The sequence below is a fragment of the Myxine glutinosa genome, chromosome 11 (assembly GCF_964187855.1).
Source record: "Myxine glutinosa chromosome 11, kmMyxGlut1.1, whole genome shotgun sequence".
Lineage (NCBI taxonomy): Eukaryota > Metazoa > Chordata > Myxini > Myxiniformes > Myxinidae > Myxine > Myxine glutinosa.
In genome coordinates, this window is record NC_136271.1 from 72,644,000 (window position 1) to 72,658,380 (window position 14,381).

General features: G+C 43.2%; 1 protein-coding gene across 5 annotated transcripts in view; it reads left to right on the top strand.

The window, feature by feature from the left end:
- The first annotated feature begins 2,856 nt into the window (after positions 1 to 2,856).
- LOC137436765 (dihydropyrimidinase) overlaps positions 2,857 to 14,381 on the top strand; it is a 71,134-nt gene continuing 59,609 nt past the window's right edge. Inside the window, exons 1-3 of one of the 5 annotated variants that reach the window (XM_078786761.1) lie at positions 3,152 to 3,227; positions 3,409 to 3,428; positions 13,054 to 13,315. In XM_078786761.1, the coding sequence (XP_078642887.1) occupies positions 3,409 to 3,428; positions 13,054 to 13,315 (282 nt within the window). In that variant the 5' untranslated portion in view covers positions 3,152 to 3,227. Of the gene's footprint in view, positions 3,228 to 3,408; positions 3,518 to 6,148; positions 6,230 to 7,622; positions 9,427 to 13,053; positions 13,316 to 14,381 lie in introns of those variants that run through there. The other 4 variants (XM_078786762.1, XM_078786763.1, XM_068130840.2 and 1 more) reach the window with 4 other exon arrangements.

Consider the following 14,381-nt stretch of genomic DNA (forward strand, 5'->3'; position numbering starts at 1 on the left):
AGTCACTGGAGGCATTATGTTTTCGGGTTGTCTGTCCGTCGTCCATCCGTGTTCGTGATAGGTTTTCGTTACCACGATAACTTGAGAACAGCTGCAGGGATCTTCGTCAAACCGTGTGCAGGTATGTTCACTACCGGTCAAAAGCTTTAGAACACCTCAATTTTTCCAGTTTTTATTGAAATTTGCGCAGTTTAATGTCTCAATGTACTCTGAAATTAAGCATAGAACAAATAAACAATTGGAGATAAATATAAATCACAGAATCATTTTGTTTAACAAAATTTAATTTAAATTTTTGACTCAGCAAAGTAGCCACCTTTTGCAGATACTAGGGCATGCCCGTACTATATATATATCTAAAATTATATCCCCCCCCCCCTCTATTTACATGAAATGGTTTGGTCCAAAGCGAACGGCTTGCGAGTACGGTGACAATCCCCCCCCCTCTATTTACATGAAATGGTTTGGTCCAAAGCGAACGGCTTGCGGAGTTTGGTAAAGAAATCGCCATAACGTGCACAAACGCGCAGGAAAGCGAAAGAATCGCAAATTAGTTTTAATTAGTTTTAAAACATAGTTTAACGCCAACATAGCGGCAACATAGTTTGCCAACGTGAAATAAATGAATACGCTCTCAAATGTGCCGTCCGAGGCAGAGTCTGTTCGGCACGTTTGGCACACGTGATAGCTCGCTGCTCTCTGATTGGTTGAATCGTTTTTTGGACATAGCTCGGTAACTACTTGTCCGATTAATATGAAACCTTGAAAAGGCACATCCTCGGGTCCCCAGCAATATACCTGGCAAGTTTCAAGTATATCGAACCCGTGGTTGTCGAGAAACAGCGGTCACAGACATACATACATACATACATACATACATACACACAGAGATTACTGGAATTATAGATAGACTAGGGCATGCCCGTACTATATATATGCCCGTACTATATATATATCTAAAATTATATCCCCCCCCTCTATTTACATGAAATGGTTTGGTCCATTCGCAACGCCAAAGCGAACGGCGAACGGCTTGCGAGTACGGTGACAATCCCCCCCCTCTATTTACATCAAATGGTTTGGTCCATTCGCAACGACCACAGAACCCCCCCCCCCCCCCCCCTCTATTTACATGAAATGGTTTGGTCCATTCGCAACGCCAAAGCGAACGGCGAACGGCTAAATCGCCATAGCTCGGTAACTACTTGTCCGATTAATTTCAAACCTTGAAAAGGCACATCCTCGGGTCCCCAGCAATATACCTGGCAAGTTTCAAGTATATCGGACCGGTAGTTGTCGAGAAACAGCGGTCACAGACAAACATACACACATACAAACACACATACAAACACACATACAAACACACATACACACATACACACAGAGATTACTGGAATTATAGATAGATAACCGCCGAACACACTCGTGGAATTCTTTCTACAATGGAAATCAAATATTGTTTGGGAAGTTCTTCCCAACACTGTTGCAGAAGTTCCCACAAATGTGTTGCACTTGTAGGTTGCTTTGCTTTCACCCTTCTGTCCAGTTCTTCTGTCCAGGTCAAATGTCGGTCTGTAATAGGACTATAACTTGAGAACAGCTGAAGGGATCTAATTCAAACTTGGTACAGGTGTGTATATTGATGTAAAGATTAACTATTAGATTTTGGGGTCCCAAGTTCAAATTCCAGATGTCCTGTCAGTTAAATATTCTGTTATCGAGCTAACTTGTGAACCAGTCATGGGAATTTTACCAAACTTGAAATAATTATATATTATGATGCAGAGATAAACTGATTGGGGTTTGGGGTCAAGAGGTCGAAGATCAGAGGCCAAGTCAGGTAAAAATGTGATAACTTGAGAACAGCTGAATGGATTTAAATCAAACCTGGTGCAAGTGTATATAATGATGTAATAATGTGGGCGGAGGCATATCGATCTACGTCGTGACGTCGAAGAGTGTCATCATAGTTTTTAGCTTTTTTTCATCATGTTTCTATATGGAATAAGAAGAAGCCTGAATATGAAGCAGATGCGGACATGCTTTGCATTTGCAGATGCTTTCTGGTTTATTTTTTGGAGAAGCTCAGGATGTCCAATCATTTCCCAATGTTCAAGATAAAACGATATTATTAAAAGCTCGTATTATTGCCAGCAGACATGTTTCATTGTCTCCGGTTCATAACGTTCTGTTTTAGAGTACACAGCAGAACATATCGTCAAGTCTTTCATTGCCACTCCACATTCCGCATGAGCTTTTTATTAGTTTGTGTTTTTCCACCCAGTTGTTAAATAACCAGGGTAATATAACTTTTTGTCGTTTGTTTTCCAGGCTATCTCATCTGGGATGTAATTATTTTGTGCAGCTAAGTTATCTGTACCTGTAGTGTGGAAACTTTATAATGTGTTCAGGTACAAGTTGAGGCAGTAACACTGATAACATGTTATGGATTTTAAGTCAAATATTCATTTACCTGAGTAACTGAGTTCGACCTAAAAAGTCTCGATGTTTGAGTGACTGGAGAGGAAGTTTAGGGGTGTGGGGTTTAACACCTACTGTATATACCTTTAAATCCTCTTTTTGTGGGATTTTCAGTACTGTTACAACACTTGATTCAAGGTTAAAGTATGGATTCCCAGGTATATCGCCACCTCCCTAATTCTCCACCCTTGCTGTGACCACAGACGATCGAGGTGGGACAATGCTCTTCAAGCAAAGGTCGGCCCGAGGAGGCTATTTGACCGTTTATGACATGCGCCAATATATCCACCCCTTGTTGACTTCACCTATCAATTTGTTTTTGCACCACCTTTACCACAAACCAGTGAAGGTGTTCGCGTTTTGGCAGTGAATTTCGCCTGAACACCGACCAGCCCACATTGGTCATGTTGTAGTCCGTCGGAGCTCTTCCAGCACTGCACTGAGATAGCATATTCACTCAGCGGATTCCACTCTTTACAGCCACAAAACTTAGAGACAACAACGCCACCAAATGAGCTATCCTATTTCGCAGGTGACATCGCCGGCCATCGATGGAGACATCCCGTCTAGGAATTCACACATTTGGTGACAACGTGTGCCCCATCCATCCAAGAGGGCGTGGCGGTGGCATCCGCCTGTTCTTCCTGCTGTTCTACTCCGCCCATAAATCACGACTCCGCCCTAAAAAATCCTATTAGAGCATTTGGTCATTTTTCGCAATCCCGTCAAGTTTTGATCTCCAGGAGGTAAGATCATTGTGCTCCCCTCACTCTTGCATTCCCATATATGTAAGTCATATTTCATTTATATTCCGTAGTTAACGATTGAACTTTGTTTTCAAATCAAATATTAATGGAGGAATGGTAGACTTTGCCAACAGGCCTGCGTTAGTTAATCAATATATGGTTGGTGTCGCCGGACCCACAGATGCGAGAATGGAGTCGAATGTAAATATGCCAACAGTACTCTCCTTATTTTCATCTCGAGCGAGGTGACCGAATAGAAATGCAACAAACACAGCGGGACAACAGAACAGGTGGGAGATGCAACGAGTGAGGGAATGAACTACGGGAGAGGGACAGTGAAGAAGAAAGGACAACTCTCCTGGGAGTCGTTCTTATTTTTCTTCTTCTTCTTCTTTTCTTCTTCTTCTTCTGTTCTTTTTCCTTCTTTTCTTTTTTCCTCTTTTCCTTTCTTTTTCTTCTTTTCCTTCTTTTTTTTTCTTCTTTTCCTTCTTTTTCACATTTTCCTTTTTTTTCTTCTTCCTTTCTTGTTCTGCTTTTCCTTTTTTCCCTTCTTTCCTTGTTTTTTTCTTCTTCTTCTTCTTTTCCTTCTTTTCCTTTTTTCCCCTTTTCTTGTTCTTATTTTCTTTTCTTTTTCTTTTTCTTCTTCCCCAGACAGTTCTCTCGAATAAGCCCGGATCGATCTCCCAGGAGTGATCCAGATATATCCCCCATATCCAGGATGGTGTACCCCTGCCTTCACGAATTCAGGGCCATGACAGAGTTGGAGAGAGAGAATCCATTGGGACCGATCGGCGTTCTGACCATGACCACATTGCGCTGAGGAATCTGGGCAGCAGGGAAGAATGGGGAAGATTTTGCCCCCGACCTACATTGGGGGGTACACCCACCACGAAGAGGCATCCCTGATAGTTGTAGTAAGGGGGTTAATGGGGTTGGAAAAGATCTCTGGTGAATGCCTCAGTTGAAACATTAGAAGGAAGAGTGTGTTGAACCGTTTATGGAAGGCAGGTCTGCAAAAAGGGGGAGAGTTTTGGCTGCTCAGCCAGCCTGGAATTTGGGAGTCACTGGAAAAGCATGCACATCGTGGAGGAGCTAGGGAGGGTCGGAGTGCAGAGGAAGCGAGACTGGGGTGGAGGGTTTGTAAGAAAAATAGGTCTTACCCCTGCCTGCCATGTGAGAAGAACAGGACCTTGTTGCTTCGGCCTCATCACAGGAGACTCCAATAATAATATTGAGATCTTTGCATTCATTGAGCCATGTTTGGCTCATTGAGCCATTGAGCCATGCACAAAGACCTTTTTGGCGATACTGTTCCATTGTTACCTCCGCCACCAAAGGTGGATGGAGGTTGTTTTCACCCCTGCTGTTTGTCCGTTTGTCTGTCTGTCCGTTTGTGAACAAAATATCTCAAAGTTGTCGACGGATTCGGACGAAATTTGGCAGGGATGTAGCGTATGTGACAAGGACGAAATGATTACATTTTGGTGAAGATCCGGATTCGGATCCGGCTAGTATAATTATTTAATTTTCAAGTGATTCATCACCACATTCGGGCCAAAAACGACACAAAGCAGGATTTCTCAAAAAGTTATAGACCATGGGCCGTACCTAATTTTTCTGCTTAGTTTTTGAGTTTCATAGTCTCCTCCTGGGGACTACTTGAAACATTCCTTAATATATTCCTCATATGTGCCTGAACCCAAAATCAAATGTTCCCAAGCTTGAAAATTGAGTGTTACTGAGAATTTCACAAAAAAAACAAAGAAATACATATAAATGGTTGCTAAGGTAATTTTACCCTAGCAACGGTGACACATAGGCATTTTCTGTGGGTTTAGAGCACAGAAATGTAACAAATGGGCAGAAGAAATACTTGTAAAAGACTCCATTTATATAAACACATCCATAACATTATGTTAAATGTTGACGAGAGGGTCTTTGTAGTGTCTTACACAATGAATTACGGGAGACATCAATGGTTAAATTAGTGCAGTTCATAGCGGGTAGTAAACTAATTTGGAACACCACCGCCATCATCTTTTCACCAAACAGAATAGTTTAAAATGCAAACATCTCACAACCACGTGTTTAAATGAAGAAAAAACATACCCCTTATTTATTTTATATCTCTGTTCATCCAGTTTAATGTTTGCTTGAAAAACTTACATCCAGTCCCATCCTCGCTTGTGCTCATACTTTATTACAAAATATTTCCCTCTTTTTACAGTGTTTTCAATTGCTAAATTTTGTTTCTCCTATTTCATACCTCGGACACAGGCACTTTCTTTTCCCCTCCACTCCCTCTCTTTTTTTCCCTCCACTCCCCTCTCTTTCTCTTTCTTTTCCTTTTGTCCTTTCTCTCCGTCACTCTCCTCTCACATCTAAGTATTCGTACATGTAATGTTACAAACGAACTGCGTACGGTGCAATGAGTAACTTGTGTCTTGGTTGGTGTCTTTCAGACAAGCTGAAGACATTATAAAAATCATCAATTCGTGATAATGTCAATCACTGAAAAGAAGCATACATCATAATATTATGTTCTTATTCGTTCGTTCGTTCTTCGACCATGTGTTCACCCCCATTTCCACAGATAGTTTTCACTGTTAAACTTTAAAATGTTTAAACTTTCCCCTGAAGTACTGTATTCTGTTGTGTATTATAACACCTTTTCTTCTTCTTCTTTGAAAGGTTGCTTTCAACTTGCTCACCAAACCTATTCATTCCAAAAAAAAATTCTATCTCTTACTGTTAAAACCTGCAAAATATTTATAATGATGTGGCATTATACATTTCTCAGAACATTTAAAAGCAAGGTTTAGGTTGTAACTGGTCATCATTTACGCAATGAAGCAATCTTTGTCAATTTCATTGTCATGATGAAATGAATTCAGTAATGATCTTCAAGTCTTGCCCTTTAGAGCAATTCGTGTTCTCGGACTGCTGAATTTGAGGTACAATCTCCCAGGCCATTCGACAGTCCAATTAACTGAGCTGAACCGGTAAGATGACGCACAGACATTGCCAAAGCTGAATGTTTTTTTGCATTAATCGCTTTCCTTTCATTCCGAGGTTGATGATATCCTGACACACAGATACAATTTTTTTTACTGCTGGAATCATCTACATTTACACGCGAATCGTGTGGGGGGAAATCAACCGTGATGCCTGTACTCCATGCCAGGAAATTGAACAGCTCGTCTGGAACGATGTTGTGTGCTGCTTGTAGAGTCGATTCCTTGGAACTTGGTGGCCACTTCAGTGGAGGGGTGGTATCACATTTGTCTTTAATGGAATTCTTCAGTGCCAGAGCAGCGTGGTACAGGGGTCTACATTTCATCTGAGTTGTAATCCTGCTGGTTGTAGCACCCATTCTGACATCAGTGTCGGTGTCTGTCTGTATCGTCAGCACTTTCCGATGAGTCGTTCACTGCTTCCCCTGCAATCTCTGCTGTGGAAAAATCCTCAACAAACACAAGATCACTTTCATTACTTTTTGATGACTTGACAAATTTGAGGAATGGATATGACTGTAGTAATCTTCTTTTAAGGCTGTATGCTGTAGGATGGGATTTTCATGCCCTCCTCTTCTTCTACACACTTCTTGAACAAGTAATTTAACTTTGTTAACCTCAAAATTTCTCTATTTTTGACGATTCTCTCTTCAACAACTCTTTGGCAAAAACATTTATACCCCTTGTCATACAAAAAAACCTCTTGGGGGTTTTTCACATAGTTTTTGCTTAGAAATCTAGTGTAAGACTTAAAACAGCTCTTATGATACCTAGCTTCTCGGGCTACTAGATCTTTCCCTCTGATGTTAATGAGGAGGGCCTCATCTTTCCTCATCTCAGCTGCAGTGACCAGCTTACCAGCTGTTATAGTCTCACAATGAACCAACTGTTCCTTTCTTCTTTTTCTGCTGTGTGGTTCTACAATGTTCTTGTCTTTCTTGCAAATGAGACAGCATACTGGCAATAGATGGGAGGATCTTGAGCCCGCCGCCCTGGAATGGGACGTCTTTGACCGCAGAAGTCTGATCTTGGGAGCCACTTCGTCTTGTCCCTGGTCATGTTCAGCAGATGCATCAGCTGCATTAAAGAAAGGGGACCAGTAGGGAGAGCAGTGGGAAAACAAAAAAATATGAGGAATGAGAAACAAAAAGAAATACACAGTTTACAACTTTACACACCCTTCAAAAATAATTAAATCATTTTTAGTTGTATGATAGGAAATTCTGACATCTATAGGTCTAGATTATCTAAGGCAAACAAGCATCCTGTTGTTTGGATGACTGTAGTAATCTTCAATTCATGATATTGATTCATGCCTCATTGATTGATTGATTCATGCCTTCATAATGCTGGATAAGCTGAACAACTAACTGATAATATTGTCAGTATGAATAATGAGGTGTACAGGATGGTCCGTGGAGCTACCTAACATGACTCGTGACAAAATTCATATTCATTGCAGTCAGACATAGAGGTGACAGTTACCAGGCTCCGTAAACATTATATGGGTTACCAGCCACCTGAAAATTTGTTCAGCTTGTTCTTTTATTCCTGCATGTATGATGTCAACAATATGCGATATAAACTTCTCTATAAATACAAATTGATATGACTTATTGTTGACTTCATACATGGAGGAATAAGAGAACAAGCTGAACAAATTTTCAGGTGGCTGGTAACCCATATAATGTTCACGATACGGTGGCTGGTAGCTGTAAACTCTACTCTCTAGCTTAACTTATGCCTTACCTAGTTAGCCATGAAATTTAAACGTAACAGGAACTAAAATTAAAATCTACAGGGTATATCCCATAAATGTTGGTAGGAACCAAAATATTTCTGAAAGAGAATTTTAAAAACTAGCACAGAAGTAAGTGGGGCAGCAAAACAAAATAATCTAGGCTAGCAGTAGCACCGAACTGTACGATCAAAATAAACACTGCACAGATCGCAGTACATGGGGCATGTGGGTGGATTGTGCTTTTGCATTTTGTAGACCAAACAAACCAACACTCAAAGTGGTGATATAATGCTGGATAAGCTCATTTTATTGAAAATATAACCTAATCACATATAAGAATATATTTACTTACATTGGTCACTGCTTTGAGGCACGAGTGCAGGCTTCTTCCTCGCTCTCTCGATCTTGCACTCGTCGGTGTATCGCATGCAGCACTTGTGATGATACCCGGCTTCACAGGGATCGGCATCGAGTATTGCTGGTGCTCTAACCAGCTCCAATCCAAAAGTGTCGATTGCATTTTGTGCAATTTCAGCTTCTCTGGTATCTGTAGATTTCCACTGATGAACACTTGTGATGAATGTTTGCCAACTAACTTCCGAAAACAAAGTAATCTTTTCTCTTGCACCGGTAATAATGTGCATGCAACAATGCAACATGCCATTGCTATGCCCAGGTAGCTCAGCTGCATGGGTCAAGGGCTGTGATTGGCCAATTCTGTGACACTTGCAGATACAGCATCTGTGATTGGTCTGTTGAGGCATTCAGTATGACATCATCATGCTAGATTCTGGCTGGGGAAGTGTATATTTTTGCATGCAAATTTCTCAAAAATGCTCAGTTTTTAGTGATGGGAACATTAAAAATAGTAATTAATGACCTAATATCTATTGCTCTTGCAAATATCCAGTAGCCCCCAAGTGGGGACTACGGAAAAGTGGATTTTGGAGTCTTGGCCCATGGTCTATTATGGATGGATTTGGACACAGGACAGGACAGGTCTGTTTGTATGTCAATCGCTTACAGGTCACAATGTTAAAACGATCTTTACAAAACTTCACAAAATGCCTGAGTCATAACGAAGAAGCTTATTGATGTGGAGGTCAAAAGGTCAGCATAGGCCAAAGGTCAGCAACTTGGGTGGAATTTCTAAAATCCTCAATTTTCATCGGATTTAATTGAAATTTGAAGAGGATTTGCATATCAGGTCACTGAAGTTCAACCACCACATATTTTCGAAGTCGACACAGGCGGAAGGTCAACAACTTATTTTATGGTTTTTGCATGTATCATGCATGCTATGCATGACTTATTTCTTGTTCTGTTTGTCTATAAATTGCCTACAGGTCACAATTCTATACCGATCGTCATGAAACCTTACCAAGTCGTAGAGGTAGTTCCAACTGAGACGCCTATTGATTTTGAGGTCGAAGGTCATCTTGAGGTGAAATTTCTAAAATCGTCATTTTTCATCAAATTCACTTGAAAGTTAAACAGAATTTGCATATTGGGTCACTGAATTGGGAAACCAACTACTTTTGAGGTCAAAGGTCAACTCAAGGTCAAACTTCTAAAATCATGAATTTTCCCTCGGGCAAACTTTTCTTCAATATTCCATCGATTTAAAAAAAAAAAACTTTTTCAATCATTATTTCTGCATGTTGATCCGCTTGCCTCTGTCGATTGATCTCATGTTGAATCAATTTTTTTTACCTCTGCCACCTAAGGTGGACAGAGTTTATGTTTTCACCCCTGTCTGTCTCTGTTTTTTGTCTGTGAACTTGATATCTCAAAACGTCGTGGACGGATTATGACAAAACTTGGTGTATGAGTTGGGAAGGTAACAAGAACAATCCGATTAGATTTTAGTTCCGGTCCGAATCCAGATCCGGACTAATCGGTGGGATACAAAGCGTAAACTGCTCACCTGGCGGAGGTATGCTCTCTACCTTGTGTTGTCCTAGTTTGTTCCGATTTTTAGGTCTGTTCTCTCGAAAGCTCATCGGGAATCTGCAATGGCCCTTGCTGGCATTATATCTCATTTTTCTACCTCCGCCCCCCCCCCCCCATCCCCCCATTGACCTGTCCCCACCAACCTCAACTTCCTCAGAACTCCATGCTTCCCTTGCCTTGTTTCATCCTATCATCCATCTACCCCATAAAGGCTCAGGCTGGGTCGGGCCTCTGCCACCCCGTCCTTGTGCTCCGAATGCCGCCAGAATGGTGCGGAACCATGGCGAGTGGTGATAGACGGAGGTGTCGAGTAAGACCTAGCAGGATTGGCTCGACGTACGCACACACATCTGTCAGGTGTCCAGTCTGGATTCGAATCCCGACCCGGCTATAAACTGCCGTCCTGGTGTTTCACATGAAGGGTGATTCATCAATGTTTGTGCCGTCCCTCGGATGGACGTTAAACTGGCGTCCCGTTTACCAGGCAATAGTCGGTGGATGTTAAATATCCCCAGGGTGTCCTTCGTGAACAGGAGGCGAGCTATCGCCGGCATCCTGAACAAATTACAAATTCCTGCTCACTTGATTGTGCATCGAAGCTGGTGGCACCATCCATAATTGTAACCCAAGCCATAGATGTTGCCTCGGTGGAACCGACATTGTGGAGAGCATGGTACATCTGACATGACCTGTGGGACAGGTGACATAACATGTGGGACATGTGACATGATGTATTGGACATGTGACATGACGTGTCTGACATGTGACATGACGTGTCTGACATGACATGACATATGGGATATGTGACATGACGTGTGGGACATGTGACGTGATGTGTACAGCCAGTACAAGGCATGTGACATGATGTGTGTGGCATGCGACATGAGGTGTGGGGCATGCGACATGAGGTGTGGGGCATGTGACATGAGGTGTGGGGCATGCGACTTGAGGTGTGGGGCATGCGACATGATGTGTGGCTGTGGGACATGTGACATGATGTGTGGGACATGTGAAATGGCGTGTGGGACATGTGACATGATGTGTACGGCCAGTATGGGACATTTGACAGGACCTGCCATGTGACATGAGGTGTGGGGCATGTGACATGATGTGTGTGGCATGCGACATGAGGTGTGGGGCATGCGACATGAGGTGTGGGGCATGCGACATGATGTGTGGCTGTGGGACATGTGACGTGATGTGTGGGACATGTGAAATGGCGTGTGGGACATGTGACATGATGTGTACGGCCAGTATGGGACATTTGACAGGACCTGACATGTGACATGAGGTGTGGGGCATGTGACATGATGTGTGTGGCATGCGACATGAGGTGTGGGGCATGCGACATGAGGTGTGGGGCATGCGACATGATGTGTGGCTGTGGGACATGTGACATGATGTGTGGGACATGTGAAATGGCGTGTGGGACATGTGACATGATGTGTACGGCCAGTATGGGACATTTGACAGGACCTGACATGTGACATGAGGTGTGGGGCATGCGACATGAGGTGTGGGGAATGCGACATGAGGTGTGGGGAATGCGACATGAGGTGTGGGGCATGCGACATGAGGTGTGGGGCATGCGACATGGTGTGTGGCTGTGGGACATGTGACATGAGGTGTGGGGCATGTAACATGACATGTGGCACATTTGACATGATGTGGGGCATGTGACAGGTGTCTAACATTTGACATGACGCGTGGGACATGTGACATGACACATATGACATGTGACATGACATATGACATGTGACATGACATATGGGACATGTGAAATGACGTGTGAGGCATGTGACATGACGTGTGGCCATGTGGGACATGTAACATGACTTGTGGGACATGTGACATAATGTGTGGCTGTGTGGGACATGACTTATGGGATGTGACGTGATGTGTGGGACATGTGACATAATGTGTATGGGACATGTGATATGACGTGTGGGACATGTGACATGATGTGTATGGGACATGTGACATGACGTGTGGGACATGTGACAGCTGTCTAAAAAGAACTTTTAAAAACTAAGTGGCCACTTGCCTTACACAGACTTGGTCAGAAGTACGTTTCACTATGTGCCAGTAGGGGGGTTTTGTGTTTGTAGCACACATACATTCATGGCGTCTTTTAGCCTTAGGTTTTGAACCCCCTCCCACCCCTCCCCCCCCCCCCCCCCCCATCCTCCTTTCCACAAGTTTATTATTAAATATACACCTTGTAAAGATATGATGCAGCTGTGTTAGGGTTAGAAACAGTGTTAATGTGAACTTGTGAAAATAATGGCTTCAGTCCATCGATTTCTCTGTTGCACATATATGGCAGAAATGTTGAACTCCCCTTCACCCAAACCCCACCCCCATTTGCTTCATACATGCCATTCCATGTCGTCTCGAAACCATCTCCAAACTCCTCCTGCATTCCCTTATCCTCCTCTATCCTATCATTTTAATCTCAATTTAGCCCCTGCCATTGTGCATACAAAATAAATAGATGGTCCTTATGTCTTTCACCCATCGTCAAAGGTTGCACCAGGGTACAAATGCATGACGCATGACATGAATGTTGAGATATACCAACGGATGTGTATTTTCACAACCTAAATTGCAGACGAGCTGGTTTTACGTCCCCATACAAAACATGGTTGTTGGATGCAGTGCCTCCTCCTGGCTCTGAACCAATATGGACGATTTGGCAACACATGCAATATCAGAAAGCTCTGCCCACTCGGCTTTCCTGCCACCCCATGAGCCTACAACACCCAGCTTTCCATGGAGGTCTCCATCCAATTGCTCTTTCCAGGACTTTCCAAAATCTGAATTGGGATTGGGCGAATTAAAGCTGAAAAGTTTCTAATTGGTCAAATAATATAATTCGTATGCAGCACTTGGCTGTGGGTGCAGCTGTGCCGCTGATGCAGTGCCCCCTGTAGGTTGGGCGAGTAATTTGCTTATGGTGCCGGCGATAGCTCGCCGTCTCTTTGCGAAGGACACCGTGGAATCTGTAACGTCCACCAACTGATGGGACAGGGACACTCGGCTTAACACCCGTTCAGTCGGTTCGTGACTACCTGTACATTTACCGTCGTGGTTGGTTGTCCCCTCTCCTTGTGTCCAGCTCACCTTCGATGGAACCTGGGAGCCGGTTGTTGATCCGCGGCGGGCGGGTAGCGAATGCCGACTACTCGCGTACGGCGGACGTGTATGTTGAGGATGGAGTTATCCGGAACGTTGGTCCCTCGCTGGATGTCCCAGGAGGCACGAGGGTGCTGGATGCGCGAGGGAAGTTGGTGATACCTGGTGGAATCGATCCTCACACGCACATGCAGCTCCCGTTTATGGGGACTCGGTCGATCGATGATTTCCACCTGGGCACGAGAGTAAGTCGGTCTTGTGGACAATCGATACATGTTCGGACAACTCACAAGATTATCTGCGCATTATAATTCGTAATACGAATAGTAAACCGTGCCACTCACACTGGATACTAATGATTTGTGTTAATACTAATAGTTAGAACCTTATGGTTACCTATTCAGCAGAGAATATGAAGATCATTCGTTACCCAGTTTTCAATAACTTGCCTGGGCTGGGGATATTGGTTGCCTGAGGCAACAATAAATTAACAAATAAAACAATTAAATAAATAAATATTAAAATAAAATAAAAATAATTAAATAATTGATTTAAATAAGCGAATAAAATTAATAAATTATGTTTATGAATTAAATAAATAAATGAATAAATAAATTGACAATACCAAATTAGTAATAATAAATAAATAACAGCCTGGGGCTGTTGGTTGCATCATTGCTGGGAGCACAGCTGTGCTACTCATGCAGTGCCTGTGCCACCTGTTCCCCAATCAGCTGCCACTCATTTTGCTAACCTTGGAAGGATGACAGGCTGTCAACCCACCTGGTGCTATTGTCCCACACGGCCACATGTCATGTCACATGTCCCACATGGCTCCATATAATGTCACGTCCCACATGGCCACATGTCATGTCACATGTCCCACACATGTCACAGGTCCCACAAAACCATACATCATGTCACATGTCCCACATGTCATGTCACATTCCCCACATGGCCATACATCATGTCACATGTCCTACATGGCCACACGTCATGTCACATATCCCACACAGCCACACATTATGTCACATGTCCCACACATCATGTCATATGTCCCACACGGCCACACATCATGCCACATCTCCCACTCGTCATGTCACATATCCCACACAGCCACAGATCATGTCACTTGTCCCACACAGCCACATGTCATGTCATACGGCCACACATCGTCACATGCCCCACATGCCCCACACATCAGGTCACCTGTCCCACACACCCACACATCATGTCACATGTCCCACACATCATGTCACATGTCCCCCAGGGACACACATCATGTTACATGTCCTACGCATCATGTCACAT